The 25,089-nt window shown below is 47.6% G+C and overlaps 1 protein-coding gene across 1 annotated transcript; it reads left to right on the top strand.

Moving 5' to 3' along the window:
• On the top strand, nucleotides 1–23,357 carry LOC116990424. Its single transcript, XM_033048078.1, has 13 exons — nucleotides 1–596; nucleotides 1,567–1,704; nucleotides 4,100–4,280; nucleotides 6,584–6,831; nucleotides 9,907–10,081; nucleotides 11,523–11,623; nucleotides 12,625–12,714; nucleotides 15,680–15,808; nucleotides 16,734–16,856; nucleotides 17,697–17,861; nucleotides 20,551–20,718; nucleotides 22,217–22,377; nucleotides 23,162–23,357. The coding sequence occupies exons 1-13, from the start codon at nucleotides 503–505 to the stop codon at nucleotides 23,222–23,224; spliced, it is 1,836 nt and encodes a 611-aa protein (XP_032903969.1). The 5' UTR covers nucleotides 1–502; the 3' UTR covers nucleotides 23,225–23,357.
• The last annotated feature ends 1,732 nt before the right edge of the window (nucleotides 23,358–25,089 follow it).

Here is a 25,089-nt window from a genome sequence, read left to right on the forward strand (position 1 = left end):
GTAACACGGGACTCACTTCATTCTTTAACTAAAACTCAGAACTTCAGCATAATTGAAGCAAAGCCAGCGATCCTGTGGGCGGTTCAGTTGGGAGACAGGAATGGGTCAGTGTGGAGGCAAGGGGGGAGGGACGGTTAGTGTGGAGGGGTGGAGATGAGAGAGGGAGAGTCAGTGTGGAATGGGGAAGGGTCAGGAGTGAGGGTCAGTGTGGAATGAGTGAGTGAATGAGGTTCATCATAGAGGGAGGGGTTCAGTCTGGAAGTGTCAGTTGGAAGGAGAGGGGATCAGTTTGGATGAGGGAGAAGGGGGTCGAATGGAGGACAAATGGAGGGGAGGTCAATGTGAGCGATAGGGTCCCAGGTCTCCGCCGAGGTCCCCCCGGGTCCCCGTGGGTTCCAGGGACAGACGTTCGGCGGCCGGTCTGTGACGCGGGGAAACGGGCTCCGAATGGTGGTGGCTTTGGAAATCAACGGCAGCGGAGCCGGAGCCGCACACCCCGGCCATGCCCAGCCCCGGGCTCTCCGCCCGCTCCTGCCTGCGCCTCTCTCTCCTCCTGCTCTTTCTGGGCACAGACGCCCCCGACCTCGACCCGCAAGGTGAGCGGACCGGGAGCCGGGTGACTGGGCGCTCGCCGCCCCTTGAACTCCTAGATAGGGTCCCGGCCCCTTCCTCCCTACCCCCCGGCTCAGCTCAGCTCCGCCCGGCTGCCCTAGTCCGCTCGGTGAAGGGACTGGGACTGGGCTGACTGATGTCCCCGGGTTTCATCCTTGCGAAGAGCCGACCCGAGGAAACAGTCTGGTGGGGTGCGGAGTTTTTTTTAGCGTTATAGAGTGAAACAGCGTGGAAACAGGCCCTCCGGGCCAACTTGCCCATATCGGCCAACATGTCTCATCTACATTGGCCAACATGTCTACATCTACATGTCTCACCTGCCTGCGCTTGGTCCACATCCCTCAAAACCTATCCTATCCATGTACCTGTCTAACTGTTTCTTAAATGATGGGATAGTCCCAGCCTCAATTACCTCCTCTGGCAGCTTGTTCTATACACCCACCACCCTTTGTGTGAAAATGTTACCCCTCTGGATTCCTATTAAATCTTTTCCCCTTCACCTTGAACCTATGTCCTCTAGTCTGGGCAAGAGACTCTTTCATTCATCGAGTTACACAGCATGGTAACAGGCCCTTCGGCCCAACCTATCCATGCTGACCAAGATACCCCATCTATTCTAGTCTCACTCGTGCCTGGTCCACATCCCTCTAAACCTTTCCTATACATGTACCTGTCCAACTGTTTCGTGAATGTTGTTATAAGTACCTGCCTCAAATACCTCCTGCGGTAGCTCAAAAACTTAGCGATATGTTTTGCATGTGCGAAGCATATGAATATTGTTGTTGTAATATGTTTGCTGCAATATGTCCTAAGAGGGATGTGAGAGGTGCCAGAGAAATGAAAGTCTTCTGTCTGATGGAACTGTAGGAGTGAAATGTTGGATATTCTGATAAGGTTTACAGGTTTGCACAATTGCGGGAATGAAAATCTAATTACACTAGCTTTGTTTTACAGATCCGTACCAGAATGAATGCAATTACAGGAAGATTTTTTGCCACGAGAAAGCGAATTGTAGGCTGGACGAGGTGACCCAGCTATTTTACTGTCAATGTCTGCCTGGATATACTGGTGATGGAATTAACAACTGCCAGGGTAAGTCTCTTAGTCTATAAAACAAGTAAAGGCCCTTTGGCCCACAATGTCCATCCCGAACATAATGCCGTGATCTATATTCCCTCCATTCCCCGCGTATCATGTGCGTATCTAAAAGTCTCTTGAACACCAGTGTTGTATCTGCCTCCACCACCACCCTTGGCAGTGCATTCCAAGAACCCATCACTCTCTCACACAAAACTTGCCCTGCACATCTCCTTTAAACTTTCCTCCTCTGACCTTATTGCTATTCCCTTTACTTTTTGTAATTACACCCTGGGGGAAAAAGGTTCTGATTGTCTACCCTATCTATGCCTCTCATAATTATATATGTTTCTGTCAGGTCTCATCAACCTTCAATTCTTCAGGAAAAAAAATTACCTTGGTCCAACCCCTCCTTATAGTTAATGCCCTCCAATCCAGCATCGTGGCCCCTCTTGAAAGCTCCTCATCCCTCCTTCTATCGGATCATATCGTAATGGGGTGACCAGAACTGTACGCAATACTGTAAATGAAACCAAGCAGACCATAGTCCTTCTTTACCACTCAATCGACTTACATTGCCACTTTCAGGACAAAATTGCAATTTCAGTTTAGTTTATTGTCACATGTACCGAGGTTTAGTGAAAAGCTTTTTGGTGCATGCTAACCAGTCAGTAGAAAGACAATACATGATTACAATCAATCCATTTACAGTGTATAGATACATGATAAGGGAATAAAGTTTAGTGCAAGGTGTTGTGGTAGCGCTGGTACTGAGATAGTTTGTGCATTGACTACCTTGCATCCACACCAAGCATTTATGGATCTACAACAGCCCATGTTGGCTAAAGAAAGATTTGTACAGAAGTTTTCATGACTTCTGTATGTTATTGTTGGAGTCTTACGAGACTGCGGATGTTGGAATCTGGAGCAAAAATGAAACTGCTGGTGGCACTCAGTGTGTCTGGCAACATATGGGATTTTTATGTTGTTACAATTGAAACTGGGTTGTGACATGAGAATCAAGTTCGTGACGAAGTGAAGTCATGTTATCTAGAGAGCGGGAACAGATGCAGAATGAGAACTATTGAAAGAGAACTACGACACAAAGTGCTGTCTCCGTTCTTTATCTTGGACATGGACTTCAAGGCAACGCACAAAATGTTACAGGGATGATTATTTTGGTCACAGCTCTGGGCGGCTGTTCTCTCCCCCTCCAGAGGATATTCAAGGTTCAAGAGGAATAACTTTAAAACAAGAGAGGAGATGTGCAGAGCAAGTTTTTTTTTACAAAGAGTGTGTGGGTGCCTGGAAAATGCTGCCAGGGGTGGTGGTGGAGACAGATATGATAGTGGCATTTAAGAGGCTTTTAGATAGGCACATGGAAATGCAGGGAATGGAGGGATATCAGAGGAGATTAGTTTAAGTTGGCATGTTCTAATGAAATTCCTACTTGCTGCAGCTTTACAGGCACATTCATGCAACAGCACAACAAAGAAATATACAAATTATCAATGATTGCAGGCAAACTAGACCATGATTGTGCAAGATAAAGTACATAGTGTAAACTTAGTAGTACAAAGTTTAGAATTGTTCATTGTCGAGATAGGGTTGTGGTCAGGGTTGCAGAATGGTTGAGGGGAAGAAGCTGTTCTTGCACCTGGAGGTCACAGTTCTCAGGCACCTGAACCTTCTTCTCGATGGTAGCAGCGAGATGAGAGCATGAACAGGGTATTGTGGGTCTTTGACATTAGCCGTCTTCTTGTAGATTCCTTTGGTGGGGAGGTCAATATCAGACTGGACAACGCCCGTCACATTCTGCAGCCTCTTTCGCTCTTGAGCGTTGGAATTACTGAACCAGGCCGTGATGCAACCAGGTGGTGTTCAAGTCCCACTCTAAACTCAAGACGATAACCCAGGCTCAGGCAATGCTGCACCGTTGCTGTAGAAACAAGGAACTGCAGCTGTTAGTGTACAAAAAAAAGTGTTGAGTGCTGGCGTCCTCATCTCATCTAAAAACCAGCACACCACTAGTCTAAAGAAGGGTTTCGACCCGAAACATCACCTATCCATGTTCTCCAAGGGTGCTGCCTGACCAGCTGAGTTACTCCAATATTTTGTGTCTCTCTCTCCACAGGTGCTGCCGGACCTGCTGGTATTTCCAAGATTTCCTGTTTTATCTACTGACTTTGACCCTGAATCCATAAGACCATTAGCAGAGGGGCAGAAATGTGCCTTCAGCCCGTCGAGTCCGTTCCATTAATCAATAGTGGCTGATCTACCCCAGAGTAGATTCCAGAATAATAAAGCCAGCAAATCTGTCCCTTGTTAATGTTAGTGTAAGGAATGCAAGTGGCATGGTGCCCAACAGTTGAACCTCAGTGTTTGCTTTTGTTTTTGTTTTTGTCTGCAGAACCTTTGGGGCTGATCTCGGTGTCTGATCTGAAAAGCTGCAGCAGCACAGAACTCCAAACCTGCCTGATAACAAAACCCGTTGGAGGAAATGTCACCTTCAGTGTCTCTGCCTCCGGTTACGAACTGGAGCACATTGCTTGGTTTAAATTTTATGCTTCTCAAGGACCAATTTTTCACAGGTATACAGGCTGGAAAAGAGCAGGTGAATAAACCACAAATTTATACCAACTTGTATTTATCATAGGAGACACAAGGAACTGCAGACACTGGCATCTTGAGCAAAACACAAAGTACTGGAGGTAACTCAACAGGTCGGGCAGCATCTTCAGAGGGAATAGACAGGAGATTGTTTTGAATCTGAAGAAGAGTCTCAACCTGAAGCATCATCTGTCCATTCCCTCCACAGATGCTGCCTGACCTGCTGAGTTCCTCCAGCACTTTTTGTTTTGCACTTGACTTACCCCATTGGACAGGATCTCCGATTATAGTCACTGCATGCTATTTTGCAAAGTCTACTCTATCTTTGCCAATGGGCCTGTGATTTATGATGATCTCCATACACTTCTGAAAATTAAAAAAAATGTAAATCTGCAATAATCTGAAAGAAAAAACTACAGATGCTAAAAATATGAAATAGGAACACTCAGCAGGTCAGGCAGCATCAATGGAGGGAATTAGAATGAATATTTTGGGTTGTTGACCTTTCAAAACTGATTTGTGTATCTTCTAACTGGAATATTGAGATGTCACGATCAGAATAATATATTTTCCAGGCGTTATATCTTTAATTTGTAACATTAGCCTTTGCTAATGTTACAAATTAATGCGTTTCTGTAGTTTTTCATGTGCTCTTTAGCTTCTGGTTTGGAAACTGTCATTCTTAAACTCTTGTGTAGAGAAAATAATCTCCCATGAAACTGACACAAATGCTGCCCCCACCATTCAGAAGCTTGAACTATTCAATGATGCCAAATTTAAAACTGCGCTCTTTGCCCAATGCCCAGTGACAAAACAGATACTTGCCTTCAAAACACAAGGAACTGCAGTTGCTGAAATCGTGAACAAATCACAAAGTTCTGGAGGAACTCAGCAGATCAGGCAGCGCCTGTGGAGAGAATGGATAGGAGACGTTTTGGGTCTGAACAAGGGTCCCGACCCAAAACACTGCATTTCCATTCCCTCCGCAGTTTCTGCCTGACCTGCTGAATTTTTCCAGCACTTCGTGTTTTGCTCAGGATATTCATCTTGATTTATCTATTTTATAGCCATGCGCATTCAGGCACGATGTTGAACAATATGTTGAATTTTGGATGCGTGGCTGAGATGTCCTGGGTGTGGGCGAGGAAGGGGGGGGGGGGGGCGAGGGAGGGGTGTGGGGGTGGAGGGTTCCAGAGAGAGTTGTGGCTGCTGGTGTATTTTTAAGTGCACGTTAATGCAGAATGGATTGGGACACGCCCTGCTGCAAAACTGGGGATAGCGAGCTCACTTCAAACCTCAGGGAGCACAAGGACCTGTCAGCAAGGTCGGCTACACCTCCCTGCATTTGGAACCAAGCCCATCCCTAGAGCTCTCTGACCACACGCGGCAGAGCCAAATAGTTTGCCTTACACAGACTGACCTCTGTTCTGCTGACCAGTAACCAGGGGCTTGGGAACTGAAGCTCAGCTACAACAGGACATATGGGGCTGGAGACGAAGCCTGTGCTTTGGGTGCTGTGCCATTGCCCCAGGCACACATTACTTCCTGGTGCAGGCTATGGGTGCTGGGCCTAAGACATGAATGACGATCATTCTACATCTGGGTTAAATTCCACCTCTTGGTGGTCGGCTGGAAAGATGAAACAAAAAGGTTACCCGAAACAAAGAGATAGTTGCAGCAGAGGTAACGATGGTGGGAACAACGGGGGAGAAGTGAAAACGGTGGCCTAAATATCCCTTGAGGCCTGTTCCATCTTAGAACAGTGTGTTTGGATCTTGTATGCTGCTCAAAGGGGTGGAGAGGGAGAAAGAACGGGAAAAAGGGAGAGAAACGGGGGCAGAGAGAGAGAGAGAGAGAGAGAGAGAGAGAAGTTGGGGTAGAGAGAGAGAGAGAGAAAAAGGGGTAGAGAGAGAGAGAGAAGGGGGGCAGAGAGGGAAGGGGGCAGAGAGAGAGAGATAGAGATGGGGCAGAGAGAGAGAGAGATGGGGCAGAGAGAGAGAGAAAGGGGCCAAAGAGAGGGAGTAAGAAAGAGGTATAGTGAAAGATAGGGCAGAGATTCAGGTGAAAGGTACAAGGTGAGAGCAAGTAAAAAATAAGGTTTTAACGTTTCCCTTTGTCGGTGACAGAATTGGCGGCTGAAATGAAGGTTTAATGGGTTAAATGGTTAAAGAAAAGGTAATAGAGAATGTGGGACTGATCAGAGTTACCCAGCCAGCGTTAACTGGTGGGGACCAATGCTTTGTTTCTTGGATGCACATTTGATGCTGACCATCTTCTCCCACAGTTATAGGAGAAGGCTAACTCCGCCTGCTGAGCTTCTTCCTGGGATTCTTCTCAAGAACCACAACCTAGCCCTGGAACTGGTCAATATCAGTGAGGATGATTTCTACCCCAACAAGTTTTGGGTCGAATTTGAAGCTGAGATTTCCAAACGGGTGGACAGTTCCATAGAGGCGTATGATGACCTCCCTTTTGAGTTACTAAATCCATCACGGGTCCGCTACTACTTCATTCTGGACAGCCCTTCAATTGGTAAGAACAATTCTGTCTCTTCCCACCGGGCAACACACGTAGATAGATTGTAAATAAGGTGTATGGTATGCTTGCCTTCATTGGTCGGGACATTGAACATAAGAGTCAGTAAGTAATATTGCAGCTTTATAGGTTTTGGTTTGGCCTCATTTGAAGTATTGTGCATAGTTCTGGTCAACCCATTAGGAATGTCGTGCAAGCTATGGAGAGTGTGCAGAGGAGGTTTACCAGACTGTTGCTGGGATTAGAGAGCAGTAGCTTTGAAGAGAGGTTGGACAAATGTCTGAAAAAGGAGCTCGACCCTTTTTCACACAGAGAGTGGTGAATCTCTGGAACTCTCTGCCACAGAAGGTAGTTGAGGCCAGTTCATTGGCTATATTTAAGAGGGAGTTAGATGTGGCCCTTGTGGCTAAAGGGATCAGGGGGTATGGAGAGAAGGCAGGTACAGGATACTGAGTTGGATGATCAGCCATGATCATATTGAATGGCGCTGCAGGCTCGAAGGGCCGAATGGCGGTGAAGGAGGGGACAGGAGTGGTTGAAGAGAAGAGGGGATGAGGTGCAAGGAAAGGCCTGTGTTACATGGATCATTTCCTAAGCCAGAATGGAACAGCATGTCAAGTATGGGTTTCTGCTTCTAAGATGATCATAAGATTTGATTATCAATCAAGTATCGTGGTAGAATTCAAACCTACAGCAATCCCAGTGTTTTCACATTTTAATCATTCTGTTGAACCGATTGAGCTCAGATGAGGAAGAACAGATCCATTGCCTTGCGTACAAAGGAATGTTTCTGAGGGAGTGAAGGAAGTCATCATGATTTTGTTTCAATTAATTCCGTTTTGTTAAATGTTTAATTTAAGTATCCTTATGTTTCTGGGATTTAGATTATGATTATTTTACTTTTAGACTTTAGAGATACAGCGTGGAAACAGGTCACTCGGCCCACCGAGTCCGCGTCGACCTGCGATCACCCCGTACACTAGCACTATCCTACACACTAGGGACAATGTACAATTTACAGAAGCCAATTAACATACAAACTTGTACGTCTTTGGAGTGTGGGAGGAAACCAGAGCACCCGGGGACAACCCACATGGTCACAGGGAGAACATGCTAATTCCGTACAGACAGCACCCGTAGTCGGGATCGAAACCGGGTCTCTGGCGCTGTAAGGCAGCAACTCTACCGCTGCACCACTGTGCATTTTTACTTATTTTTACTTATATTTTGCTGTCTTAAACATTCAGAGATATTTAAAGCATTTGGCAGGTTTGATAGCTGGTTAATCTTGGGTAGGAGGGAGGTTGTGGGCAAGCGTTGTGGCACACGTGTCCATACTGCATGGTTGAAGGGCTTGTCACTGATCAGGGCTTTGACATTTGGGATCTGGCAGGCTCAGCTGTTTGAGCTTACACCGGAGTTCGGCAAGGCAGTTTCAGACTCTCTTTATAGTTCAGTGGTGAGCAAGGCTGGTTGTGCTCTGGGAGGAACCTGTGAGCCAGTATTTTGCATTGTTGACAATGTTATCCTTTCTTATGTTACTGAGAGGAAGAAGAGAGCTTTAAATATCACATACATCAAATAAAATTGAAAATGGTTAGCAAGGTCTTTTTTACCACATGACTGTCAGGAAATAGGCTAGGAGATTTCAAGTTCGGCCCAACTTGCCCCATCTACACTAGTCCCACCTGCCTGCATTTGCTCCATACCTCTCCAAATCTACCCATCCACGTACCTGTCCAAATGTTTTTGGAACGTTGTGATAGTCCCTGCCTCACCGACCTCCTCTGGCAGCTCCTTCCATACACCCACTGTGTGAAAAAAGTTGCCCCTCAATAGGTTCCTATTAAATCTTTTCCCCCTCACCTTTAAGCCTATGTCCTCTGGTTCTTGATTCCAAGAGTCACCAAAAAATGCAGATGCTGGAAGAATTGCAACAGCCAGCAAAACAAGCGAACAAGGCCAACTTCATAAATTTACCGTAAAACACAAAGTGCTGGAGAGGCTCAGCGGGTCAGGCAGCATCTGCGGAAGCAACGGATAGGTGATATTTCAGGTCAGGACCCTTCTTCAAACTCATGGCACAAGGAAGGTTCCGAACCCAAACCCTCACCTGAGTCTGAAGAAAGATCCCGACTCAAAAGCATTGTCTGTCCGCTCCCTCCACAGATGCTGCCTGTCCCGCTGAGTTGCTCCAGCACTTTGTGTTTTACTCAGGAATCCAGCATCTGCAATTCCTTGTCTCTGTAAAAATTTACTACTGAACAGGACATTGTCCTGACCCATTATCTCTGTTAGACTCAAAGTGCTGGAGTAACTCAGCGGGACAGGCAGCATCTCTGGAGAAAGAGGATGGGTGACGTTTTGTGTTGGGTCCCTTCTTCAGCCTGACATTAGGCTACCATTCAAGTCCAAGAGTGTTAGAGTCTTAACTTGGCCATGAGGACCCGTTGCCCTGGTGACAGCACTGGGTCGGAGTCCAGTTTAGTTTAGGGATACAGGATGGAAACATGCCCTTCGGTCACTGGTATTTAGAATGATGAGAGGGGATCTGATAGAAACTTAAAATTCTTAAGGGATTGGACAGGCTAGATGCAGAAAAAATGTTCCCGATGTTGGGGGAGTCCAGAACCAGGGGTCACAGTTTAAGAATAAGGGGCAGGCTCTTTAGGACTGAGATGAGGAAAAACTTTTTTCACCCATGGAGTTGTGAATCTGCGGAATTCTCTGCCACAGAAGGTAGTTGAGGCCAGTTCATTGGCTATATTTAAGAGGGAGTTAGATGTGGCCCTTGTGGCTAAAGGGATCAGGGGGTATGTTGAGAAGGCAGGGATGGGATACTGAGTTGGATGATCAGCCATGATCATATCGAATGGCGGTGCAGGCTCGAAGGGCCGAGTGGCCTACTCCTGCACCTATTTTCTATGATTCTATGTTTCTAAGGCAATTGGATAAAGTTTATTTACATCTCTCTCATTGAGAAATGGATATATTTGGATATAATAGTGTGAAATATTTGGCAGGACGGGTGTCTTATTTGCCATTAATGAGGGTTTACTTTTTGTCCTTTAGATATTGGACAGTATTTAACAGGAGATATGGTCCGAATGCATATTTCACCCTACTTTGCGATATCGGATACAGCATTTGTTCGCTGGTCACAGGAGTCGTCTAAACTTTCACAGTTTAAAGCGAATGTCAGTGTTTTAGCTGAAGGTGCGGAGGGCATTACAATCAATGGGATCAGGTAAGAGCTAACTGAAGATATTAAAAGCTGGATCAAGATGTACAAATCTATTGGAAACCTTTTATTTAAATCTGCAGCATTCAATTCAAAACAAACTCCAAACTCATTCTGAAAACTCTTGTTTTGTGAATGCTGATTGTTGAACATGTCTGGGTGATCTTTTTCTTGCAGTATGAGCTTTTAAAAACTTTTAGTTTAGTTTAGAGCATGGATAGAGTGTGGAAACAAGCCCTTCGGCCCACCGAGTCCGTGCCGGCCAACAATCACCACACACTAGCACTATCCTACACACACTAGGGACAATTTATAATTTTACTGAAGCCAATTAACTTACAAACCTGTACGTCTTTGGAGTGTGGGAGGAAACCGGAGCACCCGGAGAAAATCACGGGGAGAACGTAAAACTCCGTACAGACTGCACCCGTAGTCAGGATCAAACCCGTGTCTCTGGTGCTGTATGGCAGCAACTCTACCGCTACCGATGTCAAAAATCGTAATACATTATGGCTGTGATTCAGTCCATGAACAGAGCTGTTCTTTATTGTGCTCCCATCAGGATCTTAGTCAAACTAAATGTAAAGGTTGTCACAAAAAAAGCAGAATGCCTTATGCCCATAACTATTGGGTTGCTGTATAATCACACCTTAAATCAGACTCTAGGCTGCTGGGGACACCTCTTGCATGCTGTAAGTAAAGAAGAATTCAAGGGGTTGGCTAACTGGAGATTGTGATTTAGCCTGACCAAATGTTTAATGTCATTTAATGTGGAAAGTGTGAAATTTCCCATAAAGCGGGCATCTGTTAAATAGTGGGAAGAGTTGGATCGAGAGTCAAGAGAATGATACTTTATGAATTATATTTTATCACATGTGACCTGTCACAGTGAGATTCTTTGTTTAGCATGCCATTCACAAAGTATGCAAAGAATCGCCACGTACCGAGCACCGGAAAAATTACAAAGTGTTCAATGTATGATTGTCATATGCACCGGACATAGAACAATGAAATTCTTACCTGTTGCTGCTTAACAAGTCTGTAAATGCAGTAGCACATAGGTAATTACATAATAATTAATAATACAATAAACTAATAACTCTAATACAGGGTAACCATAACAGTGCAAAATTGAAGCCCATAGTGGAACCAAAGACACAGTCCACAATGGTTACTGTGGTGCAGCGTTCAGGATGGTGGCTGGGAAGAAGCTGTTCTTGAACCTGGTGGTCATGGTTTTCCAGCTCCTGTACCATCCTCCTGATGGTAGAGGCAATCATGACCTCGCTCTACCCTTGTATTCAGGTTCAACTGCTGGAGACAAGTATCTTAATCACTTGTTCTTCAGTGAAATACATGTGACAACCTAACAGTATATTATCGCATTTACAATGCTCAACCTATTGCGAACGTTCTACTCCATATATTGTTTATTTACACTTTTCAGGGACGATGAATTTGGCAATGTCCGTACAGTTGTTTATGACTTTACAGAGCAAGTCCCCGGGAAGGTTATGATAGCGCAAAGGCTGTTTAATATCAGAAAAGGTATGGACAACTGGCCGTTCCTGATCATTTCCCTCATTGACGAGGCTGTGCACAGTGTGTGATGTATGCAACCATTGCAACAAGGGGTTAATTGTAGCCTTGTATCGTTAACTTTAGACTTTTAGGCTTTAGAGGTACAGCACGGAAACAGGCCCTTCGGCCCACCAAGTACTGGCCCACCAACGATCAGCCCATCCACTAGCACTATCCTAGAATTAACCCACAAACCTGTACGTCTTTGGAGTGTGGAAGGTAACCAAATCACCCGGAGAAAACCCACATAGTCACAGGCTGAACGTACAAACTCCGTACAGACAGCCCCCAAAGTCAGCATCGAACCTGGGTTTCTGGCGCTATAAGGCAGCAACTATATACTGATGCACCACTGTGCCGCCCCGATGTTGCGTTGCAATTCCTTTCATTGCAATCTTCTGTACATGTTGTAATGATTTAGGCACACAGCTTATGTTAATCTGTGCGGTAATCGATGAGTCTTCCAGACCCAACCAGTCCAGCCCTCACCTGGCCCCCTCCTGGCTCGATCAGCCTCCTGACCCAGAACTCTGCCAACGTGTCACCTTCAACCATCACCCCCATGCCTGCTAACCTACTTTCCCATGCTTGGTTTTTAACTCTCCCCCTTCCTACCCCTGTATCTCCTTCACTCCTACAACCATCTGAGTCATCCACACTCCCCTCCTGACCTTCCCATGGTTCAATCACTCCACCACTGGTTGTATCTTCAGCCGCCCAGACCTTCAGCTCTGGAATTCTCTCCCTGAACCTCGCCCCTCTTTCACAAGGCTTGATTCTCTGCCCTGCAACTCTAGGTTGATGCTTCTGAACGAGTGAAGGCGGGATCGTAAACCAGTGAGAAAAACAAAAACGTTTTCTGCAGTGTTCATTTTAATTTAGTTCCATGTGGCTTGTTTCATAACGAATAATGTAGCTTTCCATAGATGTGATATTACAGATATTCTTACTCTTTTGATGGTCCGCAGACATAACGAAGACGTGTGTGGGGAGCATTAGAAGCATCCACAGCTGTAAATGTAACAAGGGCTTTGAAGGAAATGGTGTTCACTGCATGGGTGAGTATCTGCAGGAGTTATATTAGATGGTATGAGAGAATTATATAGCGTGGTAGGTTTTGTGCTGGGCCCGACTGTTTTAATCCTCCTATCTTGCTCTTTCCTCACCACTCTACAGTTTTATATACCCTTCCCGTTTTTACCCATTCTTTTCACGTCAAGAGGCAAGAGAGTCAATCTTCTCTGCACTCGTTCCAGCTTAATGGCATAGTTCCTACAGCAGGATGACCAAAACTGAACGCAATGCTTGAAATGTGGTCTCACGAGTGTCTTGGACAACTGTAACATAACGTCCGAGCTTCTATACTCAATACCCTGACAGACAAAGGCCAGCGTGCTTCACCAACGTGGCCACTCAGCGTGGACGCAGCCCAGACCATCACGCAAAACCAGCCTCCCTTCTATTGACTCCACTTACACTTCATGCTGACTCAGCCCAGTCCACCAGCACAATCAAGGATGAGTCTCACTCCCTCTTCTCCCCTCTCCCATCAGGCAAGAGGTACAGAAGTGTGAAAATGCACACCTCCAGATTCAGGGACAATTTCTTCTCGGCTGCAATCAGGCAACCGGTCATCCTATCACCAACCAGAGAGTGGTCCTGACCTACCGTCTACCTCATTGGAGACCCTCAGACTATCTTTAATTGGGTTTTACTGGACTTTATCTTGCACTAAACGTTATTCCCTTCATCCTGTATCAGTACATTGTGGACGGCTTGACTGTAATCATGTATAGTCTTTTCACTGACTGGATAGCATGAAACAAAAAGCTTTTCACTTTAACTCGGTACTAGTGACAATAGTAAACAAAACTAAATTAACTAGGCTAGTGTTAGGAGCGTTGTGCCTGTTGTTGGAACTGATGCCTGTTGGCCTGTGATTCAGTTATACTTGTTGTGGACGAGATGCATAGGTCATGTCAACACCATGAATCCCTCAGGGGTATGATGCCGTACCTGTCCCCAGACATATCAACATCTCCAAGGAGTCTAACGTCCATTGTAGGAATCCCTGACTTCAATATTCCTGTAATGTTTCCTGATGTCCTGCCGGGCATTCGGCACACGTTAACTTTATATTTTGCCTCATTCACAACACCCTCCCAAGAAACCCTCCCAAAGACCACCACTCTCTACCCTCTCCCTCTGCATGGAATCCCCCCCCCCCCCCCCCCGCCCCACCCCCACAACCCATGGCAACCCCACTCAATAGCCGGCCAGCCTTCTCCACGCTACCCCTCTGCCCCCCTTGCACGGCACCCACCCAACAGCTATCTCTCTGCACCATCCCCTCTCCCTATCACTCCCACACAACGACCAGCTCTCTGCAACCACTGCCCCCCCCATTCTCCCATCCCACTCCTACCAACAGGTAGTTCTCACTATGCCCCCCCCCCCCCCACAATCCATGGCACTCCGACCCAATGGCCAGTCCGCTTCTCCCCCCCCTCCCCCTCTCATGGCACTCCCACCCAACAGCTAGCCCTCTATAACCCTCTCCTCCACTCTCTTCTCATGGGCTTTCACCAGCACCGTTGACTACTACCTGGTTCCCATCCCCATAGTTTCCCCTCAGGCAGAGTAGTTGCTTTTGCAGCAGCTTTCAGAAGGTCGGCTGTTCGATTTCCCCTCCCTCCCTCCCTCCCTCCCTCCCTCCCTCCCTCCCACTGCTGAGCAGCCTCAGAAACTTTCCCTGAGTTTAATTGTCACCTGACGGACTGATTTCTGGAGTGGATAATTTTCCATAGTCTGGGGTGGACTAGCTCACCAGTGCCGATGCAAAGTGAAACTGCTGTGCAGAAAACAGCCGCCAGATGGTGAAAACAAACCTACTTTTGCTTGCTGTTATTACCGTGAATTGCAATTGCACCGAGATTATCGCACCAAAGCACAGACACAGGCAGTGTGTGTCCTGCTGTTACTGCCCAGGCGAGCCCCTTCCCACCTGCCTCCACCCAGACCCATCTTGTATCCTCAGCCCTCTCCACCCTCATATCAATCGCACGTTTAATTTTAAAATCAGCTCTTCACATCCTCACTGGACATACACACGAGAGTTGGTGAACATAGATCACACAACAGTGTCAAGGGGTGGCATGGTGGATCAGTGTTAGAGTTGGTGCCTCACAGCGCCAGAGACCCAGGTTCGATGCTGCCTACCAGTGCTGCCTGTACGGAATTTTGTACATTTTCCCTGCGACCGTGTGGGTTTTATCCGGGATGCTCCAGTTTCCTCCCGCACTCCAAAGACGTAAAGGTTTTTAGGTTAATTGGCTTCTGTAAGTCGTAAAAAAGATTGTCCCTAGTGTGTGTGTAGGTTAGTGTACGGGGTGATCGCTGGTCGGCGCGGACTCGGTGGGCCGAAGGACCTGTTCCATCCTGTACGTCTAAAGACATGTAAAGTCGCAGTACGGCGCAGGAACAGGCCCTTCAGCCCACAATGTCTGACCCAAACATGATGCCTAGGTAAACTAATCTCCTCTGTCTGCAACTGATCTATGTACTGCCATTCTCTGCATATCCATTAGTCTATTTGAAAGCCTTTTAAGCGGCACTGTCGTCTATGCCTCCTCCACCACCCCTGGCGGCATCTTCCAGTCACCCACCACTCTGTGTAAAAATCAACATGACACCAACATCTGCTTTAAACTTTGTCCCTCGGGCGTTAAAATGACAGAGTCCTGGGAAAGACACAAGACTCCTGCCACAACGGAATGGACTCAACGTTGAGTTTTTCACCTGAAATCGATGTATTTATTTTGAGCCAAAAAGCATTGCAGGAAGTGAAACTGAGTTGGAGAGCAGTTTCCATCTCATTAACTGTTGGAACAGGCTTGAGGGGCTGAATTGCCTGCTAGCTGAACTTGTGATAACTGCTGTAATTCCATGTATAGAATGCATTAGTGAAGTTATCGTGGTTTGAGTTTGAATGTAATTTTGCATTTTTCTTCCTGTATCTTTGAGATATTAATGAATGCTCAGGAAACCTGAGCTCCAACTGCCTCCCGGGCGCTACATGCATTAACATCTACGGCTCGTACAAGTGTCAGTGTGAGAAGGGATTCGATGGAGACGGCATAACTTCCTGCATCGGTGAGGATTCTCATGGGCCTGTTGAAATAGTCACCCTGTCAGTTGTGCCTCGGGTCTGAGCTGATAAGGTGTAGTGCAGCTACAATGTTTTCTCCCCCTCAGTGGGTGGGAAGCATTCCTCGATTCAGTAGTAATCTGTGGTGGAGTGGCTTGGTCCTCTGAGGTTAGGGAAGGGTTAAATCGCAGAGAGATTCCCAATTCCAACTCGGCACAGACAACGAATGCCTCCATTCACTGCATTCTATCGCCCATCCCTTTGTCAGTAGGTCACAGCCTGATGAACAACAGTCCCAGTTTCTCATGTCCCGTGGTTTAACTTAAAAAAAAAAAAAAAAAAATTCTGACGCGGGCTCAGTGTCTACTCACTGTGTGCTCATACCAATTTATACAGTCTGTACGGAGTTTGTACGTTCGCTCTGTAACCACATGGCTGTTCCTCGCACATTCCAAAGACCCATGCCGAACGGCCTGCTTCCAAGCTGTATCTCGAAAACCGAAACTACAGTTTCAAGTTTTAATTGTTTTGTCATTCAGTGGGAATAAAATATTGCAAAGGTATTCAGAATTAGCTGATATGCTTCAAAGTCGAGCCTCGGAAGGTAAGAGGCTATGGACTATTTTTTAGCCTTGATATGGGAAGGGGTGATATCAATGGCCTCCAGATAATGAACGAAAAAAACCTTTTCCTCTCCCTCCATATAAACCACAGCCATATTGGCCAGGGGATGCATGTTGGTGAAGACCAACTCTCGTGGCCATCTCTCCTGGAGACACTCAGCAGCAACCGGTTCATAGGTCAGTGGCAATAAAATTAGAACCAGCATTTTTGTCCACCTTCGATTTTCCAGCATCTGCAGTTCCTTCTTAAACAGTAAATTCTCCATTCTGCATTAAGTGCTGGTTGATTGCTCTGTCCTTTCCACAGACAAAGATGAGTGTGTCACGGAGCAAACCGCCTGCAGCCCCAGCGCCTTCTGCATCAACACCCTGGGCTCCTTCCAGTGCGTTTGCCAGTCTGGACATATCGGTGATGGAGTTCACTGCGTGGGTAAGGAACGCTTTGCCAGTCCCGGAGCTTGTTAATTGCCACGTGTTTGGGTCACTGATCAATGCGGAGATCGTTTAGCCCGTTGGAAGGAGAAAGGGTAGACGAGGCACCACTCCCCACCTTGGCTCCGAGTGGAATCTCACTCAGCCCGATGGTTGAAGGTAACCGGCGAGTTGGAAAGACCTTGCAGAAATAAACTGCAGCATTGTCCCCAGTGAATCTACAGCACGACGGCACAGCTGATAGAGCTGCTGACTCACAGCGCCATCTGGGTTCGATCCTGACCACGGGTGCTAATCCGTATAGAGTTTGCACGTTCTCCCTGTAACCACATGAGTTTGTCCCGGCACATCTCCTTTTAAACTTGGCAACCCTCACTTTAAAGCTGTGCCCACCAACCTCTGCAGGCAAGCGAACTATATGTCTTCTTTACCGCTCAGACCTGCCTGCGACACAGAATCAATGAAGTCTGATTTCTCCACCTTATTCTCTAACCGGTTGAGTTTTGCTTCAGTTACAAAGACGGTTCACTGCATATTTTATTATTAAATGCCTCTAATTTGGAATGATCCATTTTGGGTACAACCACCAGGGGCGATTTCACTCCCTCTGGTTTACTGCTTCTACTTCTTAAAGCTTAATGAGATATTCTAGGCATTTTTAAACTAAGTATCTAGATGTGCACTTATTCTCCAAGGTTTAATAGGCTGTGGAGCATGTGCTGGTAAATGGGATTAGCACCGAGGGTCGGCATGGAATCGGTGGGCCGAAGGGCCTGCTTCTGCGTCCGGACACTGTGAATGCGATGAATAGGAATAGATCTTTCTGTTTATCTGACAGCCACCAGCATCTGGACACCCTGGTCCCCGTGGTCAGTCTGCACGGCATCCTGCGGGTTGCAGAACAAAATGCGGATTCGTATGTGCACGCACCCGGAGAGTGGAATGCGCTGCGAGGGACCCTCGGCTGAGCTGGTGGAATGCGGGATGCTCCGCCCGTGCCCAGGTACGCCACATCGGAATGCCCCTCCCCACGGCAACAGTGCCTTCCTCATAAAATGCTTCCCCACAGCACCACCAGGGCATGCTACTCAGCCACACTGGGGCAGCCGACCAACAGCTTGACCAAAGATAGACACAAAAAGCTGGAGTAACCCAGCGGGTCGGACAGCATGACCAGTCAGCAAGGACTTTACATGGCGAACAAAGGGACAGGGAGGACATTCTTAGGCTCAGGATCTCAGCAGCTGATCTTTGTGGGGGTGAATACAAGTGGAGATGGTGAAGGGCTGGAACAGCAGAGATGTCGGAGGTCGGAGTGGCTGGAGGGGCAAAGCGATGAAATGTTTAAACTCAGCACCTGGCTTGCCTGGGAGTTGGTGCGGGGCAGTGAGTGCCGAGGGTGGTGGCTGAACAGCTCTCAGTTGGGAAACGGGCTGCAGAGTTGTGTTTGGACAAATCTAGGCTTGGTGGAATGAGGGAGGGCAGCAAGTTGAGTGCTGGGACAGTCACCTGGTGGAAAGCAGGACACGGGCAAGAGGCAAGGGTTCCTCCATCCAATTGAGCTGAGGTAGGGATGAGATCAGATGCGGTTAAGAGGTGGGACTGGGTAGCCTTGGCATGCAGGGGCCCAATGCTGGGGTCACGGTTGTGAACAGTCTGGTTCAGTTCCAGAGGTCGAAGGAGAGGGATGGTGGAGGCCTGGGAGGAGGTAATGATGGGGGCAAAGGACAGTGGCTTGGCCAAGGCTCAAACTCAGTCTCTGATCACTGCTGACCAAAGGTCTACACTGGTACCACTAGGATTTTCCCACTTTTTTAATTTTATTTTATTTTTATTGACACGTGCACTGAGGTACAGTGTAAAGCTTTTTTGTTGCGGCCATCCAGTCAGCGGAAAGACCACATGATTACAATCAAGCCAACCAACACCGTAAGTAGGTTTATTGGCCGAGTATTCACACAAGGAATTTGCCTTGGTGCTCCGCCCACAAGTAACAACATGACATACAGTGACAGTTACGAATGACTCAGAAAACACTAAACATTAATAATAATAAAACATTAATGATGAAACACCATTGATCAAGCATGTGAACCAGCTACAGGATAAAGGGGACAGCATTTAGTGCAAAGTAATGTCTGATGTAAGATAGTCTGAGGGTCTCCAATGAGGTAGGTGGTTGCTCAGGACCGCTCTCTAGTTGCTATTAGTATGGTTCAGTTGCCTGGTAACAGCTGGGAAGAAACTGCCTCTGAATCTGGAGGTGTGCGTTTTACCTCTTGTCTGATCGCAGAGGGATGAAAAGGGAGTGTCCGGTGTGAGACTTGTCCTTGATTATTCTGGTGGCCAAGAGATGCCGCTGAAGGCGTGCAGAAATTGCCCCCCCCCCCCCCCCCCCCCCCACTTGGACCGAAGAAATCGAGGGAGGAAGTTACATTTCTGAGTTTTAGCAAAGGTAGCCGGGAGAGGGGATAATGGGGCTGCAAGTAGCAGTGTTGGAATCAATACAGGGAGCTGTTTGTTGATTAGCGATGTGCAGTGATTTAATGGAAGAGTCTCCTTGTCCTGTCACTTATAGGGCTGCACAGGATTTATCAACGGACTTGGTTCTTCTGCAGCTGCGTTTCTCAATGCAGAATCTAGAACAAGATGTTTGTGCGATCCCAGTTCTAAATATACTGTAGATGTTTTCTATATTTAACTTAGCTCAATTCACTGCAGCTTAAGGTCTGATTTTTAAGGGTGATCTACATGAGCAACCTTGGCTCAGATGCAAACACCTACACCGTTGCACAAGGACAAGTCTGAGTCCACAGAGGCTTGTTTACCGGGAACAGGAGTACCAGAACCCCAGGACCCCAGGACCCATGCCCTATGAACCCAAATATCGCCAGTGTTCAACCATTGACTGCTGAACTTTGACCAACTCTCCGGGTGATGGGTCAACATTCAAGCTTTGTCGACCCAATGACCCACAGAAGCAGCTCCACATTTGAAAGTGGCGGGAGAGAATGTTGGGGGTAAAGCTGTGTCTGTGCGTGCTTTGGGGGAAAAAGGGTTTTTGCCTAAATTGTGATTGTGAGTTCCCAGAAATATGATGTGAAATGCAGAGACCACCGGCCTTGGGCACTGACATCAAACAGCAAGCATGTCATGTGTAGTGCAAGCTGAACAAAGTCCTCCTGTACACCAGGCACCAATGTGGGCTGTGGCTTGCTTCAGAATGAGATCTATTTACTTGCCAGAGATGTCAAGGTGTTGAACTTCCTACACATGGGTCCCCGAGTAATGTGCTCGGCATTCACTGATGGTCCAGTTCTCATAGAGTCATACAGCGTGGAAGAAGGCCCTTTGGCCCAACTTGCCCACGCCAACCAACATGCCCCATCTACACTCGTCCCACCTGCCCGCGCTTGGCCCATAATCCTCTAAACCTTTCCTATCCATGTACCTGTCCAAATGTCTCTTAAACGTTATGATAGTACCTGCCCCAACTACCATTTTCTGGCAGCTCGTTCCATACACCCACCACCCTTTGTGTAAAAGAAAGTTACCCCTCTGGTTGCTATTTAATCTCTTCCCCCCCCAACCTCAGTTGTGAACAATGCTGTGAATCCCTCCCCCCCCCCCCCCCCCCCCGTGTGGACACTGCTGGGCGGTTCTGCCGAATGTCACGTTTCTGTGCCCCACAGTGAACGGGAAGTGGTCGGACTGGTCTCCGTGGTCCCCCTGCACGTCCTCCTGCTCCGGCATCAAGAAACGGGTCCGCGTCTGTGACAACCCCACTCCCAGCAACGGTGGCCTCCTCTGCACTGGTTCCTTCGAGCAGGCCATGCCCTGTGAAAGCCCGGACTGCCCAGGTAAGCTGGCAACCTCCTCCGCCCGGCGGAGCCCCGTGTACGAATGGCCTCAACGGGCCCTTTGGCCCACCGATTCCACGTCGACCAGCGATCCCCGCACACTAACACTATCCTACACACTGGGGACAATTTACAATTGTACCAAGCCAGTTGACCTAGGTGCATCTTTGGAGTATGGAAGGAAACCAGAGCACCTGGGAAAAACCACGCAGATCACTGGGAGAATGTACAAACTCCGTACAGACACTGCCCACAGTCAGGGTCAAAAGGCAGCAACTCTACTGCTGCACCACCGTGCAGCCTTTAGTTGCCCTCGGGCTAAGGAAGGCTGCACAAGTCTACATGGGTGCCAGTGACCTGCTGGACAAGTGAACACAGAGCTGATGGGGGAGGGGGCAGGGGTGAGGATGGCTGTGAGTAGCCCGGAGTCAGAAATCTTAACAACACCCTCTATCCGATTGCGTGATCGATGGATGAACCATTTCTGTGCCCGCGGTGTAAGGGATAGGCAGGAAAACCCATGGCGGTTCCCCTGTACATGTGGAGAGAGAGCCGCAGTGTCAGAGCTGCCAGCACCCGGCTGAGTTGTAACACTCCCTCGCCGGTGGTGGGTGGAAGAGCTCTCTGGCTGCTAGTCGCTCAGCGGAATGTGACACGATGCCCAACATCACTGTGTAATGGACACAAAGTGCTGGAGTACCTCAGCGGGTCAGGCAGCATCTCTGGAGAAAAAGGATGGGTTACGTTTCAAGCCGCGACCCGTCTTCAGACCTTTCGGGTCTCGGCCCATAACGTCACCCATTCTTTGTCTCCAGAGATGCTGCCTGACCCGCTGAGGTACTCCAGCACTTTGTATCTATCTTCGGTATAAACCTGTGTCTGCCGTTCCTTCCCAACGTCACTTTAGCCAACTTCACTCTAAACAATCTATCAGCTCCTCGCTGCTCATTCTGGGATCTTGTTCTGTCAAGTCAGCCACTGCCTTACAGGCCTTACAACAATGGCTCCTCATCAAACGGCTGAGACAACAGTGATCTGCTCTGGGAAGTCTGAAAGGCTTTAAAAGGAGTTGGAGATTCAAAGACGCTCCTTTCTCGTGAATAATGCCCCTGTCCCACTTAGGAAACCTGAATGGAAACCTCTGGAGACTTTGCGCCCCACCCAAGGTTTCCGTGCGGTTCCCGGAGGTTTTTGTCAGTCTCCCTACCTGCTTCCACTACCTGCAACCTCTGGCAACCTCCGGGAACCACACAGAAACCTTGGGTGGGGCGCAACGTCTCCAGAGGTTTCCGTTCAGGTTTCCTAAGTGGGACAGGGGCTTTAGTGTAAAACGAGTGACAGTGGTCTGGTGATACAATCATATGCCTGTGTGCAGGATCAGAATCCTCTTCTCCCACCCCTCAGCCCCCCAGCTCTGGTCTCTGGAAACAGCGCAGGGATAAGAGGCAACGCTCCTGATCGAGCACCTTTGATGTTTCTTGTTGCTCTTTGGTTTCAGTCACTGGGTTCTGGGCACCGTGGACACCGTGGAGCCCTTGCCCGGTCAGCTGTGGCATTGCATTCATGAAACGTTCACGGTTCTGCAACGCCGTGTTTTCCAAGAAAGCTACGACTTATTGCCAGGGGCATAATCAAGAGGAAAGGTCGTGCGGCTTTCCGGTAAGGGCCGGCTGCCAATGTTCTGCAGAAGTGTTCCAGCTTGAAACATCCATTCCTGTCCATTTCCCTCCACAGATGCTGCCTGACCCGCTGAGATCCTCCAGCAGTTTGTTTTTATTAATGATCCGCTCGTTCATTCAGTCCAAACGCATTTGGCGCAGGTGTGGTGTGACTGAGATGTGCACTAAAAACCACAGTGAGCATCTAGCAGGCACAGGGTGATGGCTCGTCCTTCACCAGGCACCAAGACCTGATGTGGAAGGAGAGGTTGTGGTGGCGCAATAGAGAGTAACAGCATCTTCAGACTCTCGTGTTGCTACCTTCCATCTTCCAGCCTCTGTCCATTCCTTCCCCCCTGCACACTAACATTATCCTACGCACACACACTGGGGATAATTTACATTTACACCAAGCCAATTAACCTACAAACCTGCACGTTTTTGGAGCGTGGGAGATGAAAAAAACGAAGATCTCGGTGAAAACCCACACAGGCCAAGGGGAAAACATACAAACTCCAGCATCCGTGGTCAGGGTCGAACCCGGGTCTCTGGTGCTGTAAGGCAGTAGCTCTACTGCCGCCCTTGATGCAATGTCTCGATCCAGAACATTGACTGTCCCTCACCCTCCACAGCTCCTTAGTTTTTGTGACATTCAAGAGGAGGCTGTTGTCCTGACACCAGAGTGCCAGATCAGCCACCTCCTCCCGGTAGGCTTTCCCATCGTTGTCGGAGTTCAGGCTATATAGTTTTATGTTCTTTTTCTGATTTTGTTTCTCTTTAAACAGGTTGATTACTGCAAATATCTGACCCAACCTACAGACTCTGTCTTAACAGGAAAATGGACGTAAGGGTGTGTTCACACACTGTTCAGCATTGCCGACCATCTGCTGGTATTTCATATACCTCCAGGGTACAGCACTGCATCCCAGGCTGGATTTTTGTAAATGTATTGTTTATATATTAAACGGCCGCAGTCTTGAAGCATTCTGACTTCTCATTGTTAAGTATTCTGATTCAGATTATTATCTAATAAAAGAGTGAAGATTTGAACCTTTTGTCTCTGTGCGAACTGCTCTCTTAAATTAAGGATTAATCTTGGACCAGTAGAATCATAGTGTCATACAGTGTGGAAACAGGCCCTTCGGCCCAACTTGCCCACACCGTTAATTTGACTCATCTACACTAGTCCCACCTGCCTGCGTTTGGCCCATATCGCTCGAAAAATATCATATCCATGTACCTGACTAAATGTTTTTTAAATGTCGTCATAATACCGTGATAGTCCAGTCAGGATCTTTTCCAGACGGTGCAAATGTCAAAGACTAGAGGGCATAACTTTAAGGTGAGAGGGCAATGTTTAAAGGAGATGTGCTGGAAATGTTGTTTTCCACAGAGAGTGGATGGTGTCTCGATTGCCCTGCCAGCAGTGGTGGTGGAGGCAGATACAATTGTGGTGTTTAAAAGGCTTTTGGATGGGCACTTGGATATGCAGGGAATGGAGAGATATGAATCATTTAGTTTAGTTTAGAGATACAGCACGGAAACAGGCCCTTTGGCCCACCGAGTCCGCGCTGACCAGCGGTCCCCGCACATTGACAGTACCCAACACACACTAGGGACAATTTTGCATATTTTATACCAAGCCGATTAATCTACAAACCTGTACGTCTTTGGAGTGTAGGTGGAAACCAAAGATCTTGGCGAAAACCCACGCATGTCACAGGGTGAACGTACAAATGTCGTACAGACAAATACCCGTAGTCAGGATCAAACCCGTGTCCCTGGTGCTGTAAGGCAGCTCTACCGTTACACAACCGCGCTGCCCTCATGTGTAGGAAGAGATTAGCTGCATCATGTTTGGCATTGACACTGTGGGCCAGAGGGGCTGTTTCTGTGCTGTGCTCCATGTTCTTGTGACCAGATTAAGTTTTCCAGCCAATTTATAGTCTGGATTGGGACAATATTCCAGAGCCATTAATGAGGAGGTGAAAGCAGAATCTATGGAAAATCATTGGACAATCCAACAGTGGCTTTATGAAAGGGAAAACTATTTGATAAATTATTTGCGATTGTATTGAAGAAGGTAAATAAAAGGGAGCCAGATCTGGATTATTTACCATTATTTACAATGTATAAGTGACTTGGATGTAGGGGTTCCAGCGAACTGCACATGGCAGAAGGCCCCGGTGAACCACAGCCATACCCCGACAGCAGGGCCGGCTCGCCCGCTGCGGAACCGGCAGAGGGAAGTCGCCTGGCCTCTGCCCACCCTCGATGACAGGGAACCTGAGAGGATGTGGAGGAAGTCGGCGACGGCGGCAGGTGCTGGACAAAGGGCCGGTAAGAAGGAACCTTAGGTCCTTTAAACTCGGCAGAGGTTTTGAATTAAGTCGTGAAAGTGGGACAGGCCCTTCAGTGGGCTGTTTATAGGTACTAAGTACTTATTGTACATATGTATGGTAATAATCTCACTGATCACTATGCAAAAAAAAGTTTCACTACCTTGGTACACATGATAATAAAGGAACCAATGAACCTCATTGGACAGTGCGTACTATAAACAACTTTGCAGATTAAAGCATGATAGGGAGATCAGCAAATTGTGAGGACTCAAATAGTCTACAAAGGGATAAAGATAGGTTAGGTGAACGGGCAAAATGTTGGCTGATGAAGTATCATGGGGAAACAGGCAAGGTTGTCCATTTCGGGAGGA

Source organism: Amblyraja radiata, chromosome 31, assembly GCF_010909765.2.
Source record: "Amblyraja radiata isolate CabotCenter1 chromosome 31, sAmbRad1.1.pri, whole genome shotgun sequence".
In the NCBI taxonomy this organism is placed as follows: domain Eukaryota; kingdom Metazoa; phylum Chordata; class Chondrichthyes; order Rajiformes; family Rajidae; genus Amblyraja; species Amblyraja radiata.

Excerpts from the sequence above, each read along its gene's own strand:
- LOC116990424 (XM_033048078.1), top strand. The coding sequence starts at position 503 with ATGCCCAGCCCCGGGCTCTCCGCCCGCTCCTGCCTGCGCCTCTCTCTC. Across the intron at positions 16,857-17,696 it reads TGATGGAGTTCACTGCGTGG|CCACCAGCATCTGGACACCC; the intron begins GTAAGGAACGCT and ends TTTATCTGACAG. Across the intron at positions 20,719-22,216 it reads TGAAAGCCCGGACTGCCCAG|TCACTGGGTTCTGGGCACCG; the intron begins GTAAGCTGGCAA and ends CTTTGGTTTCAG.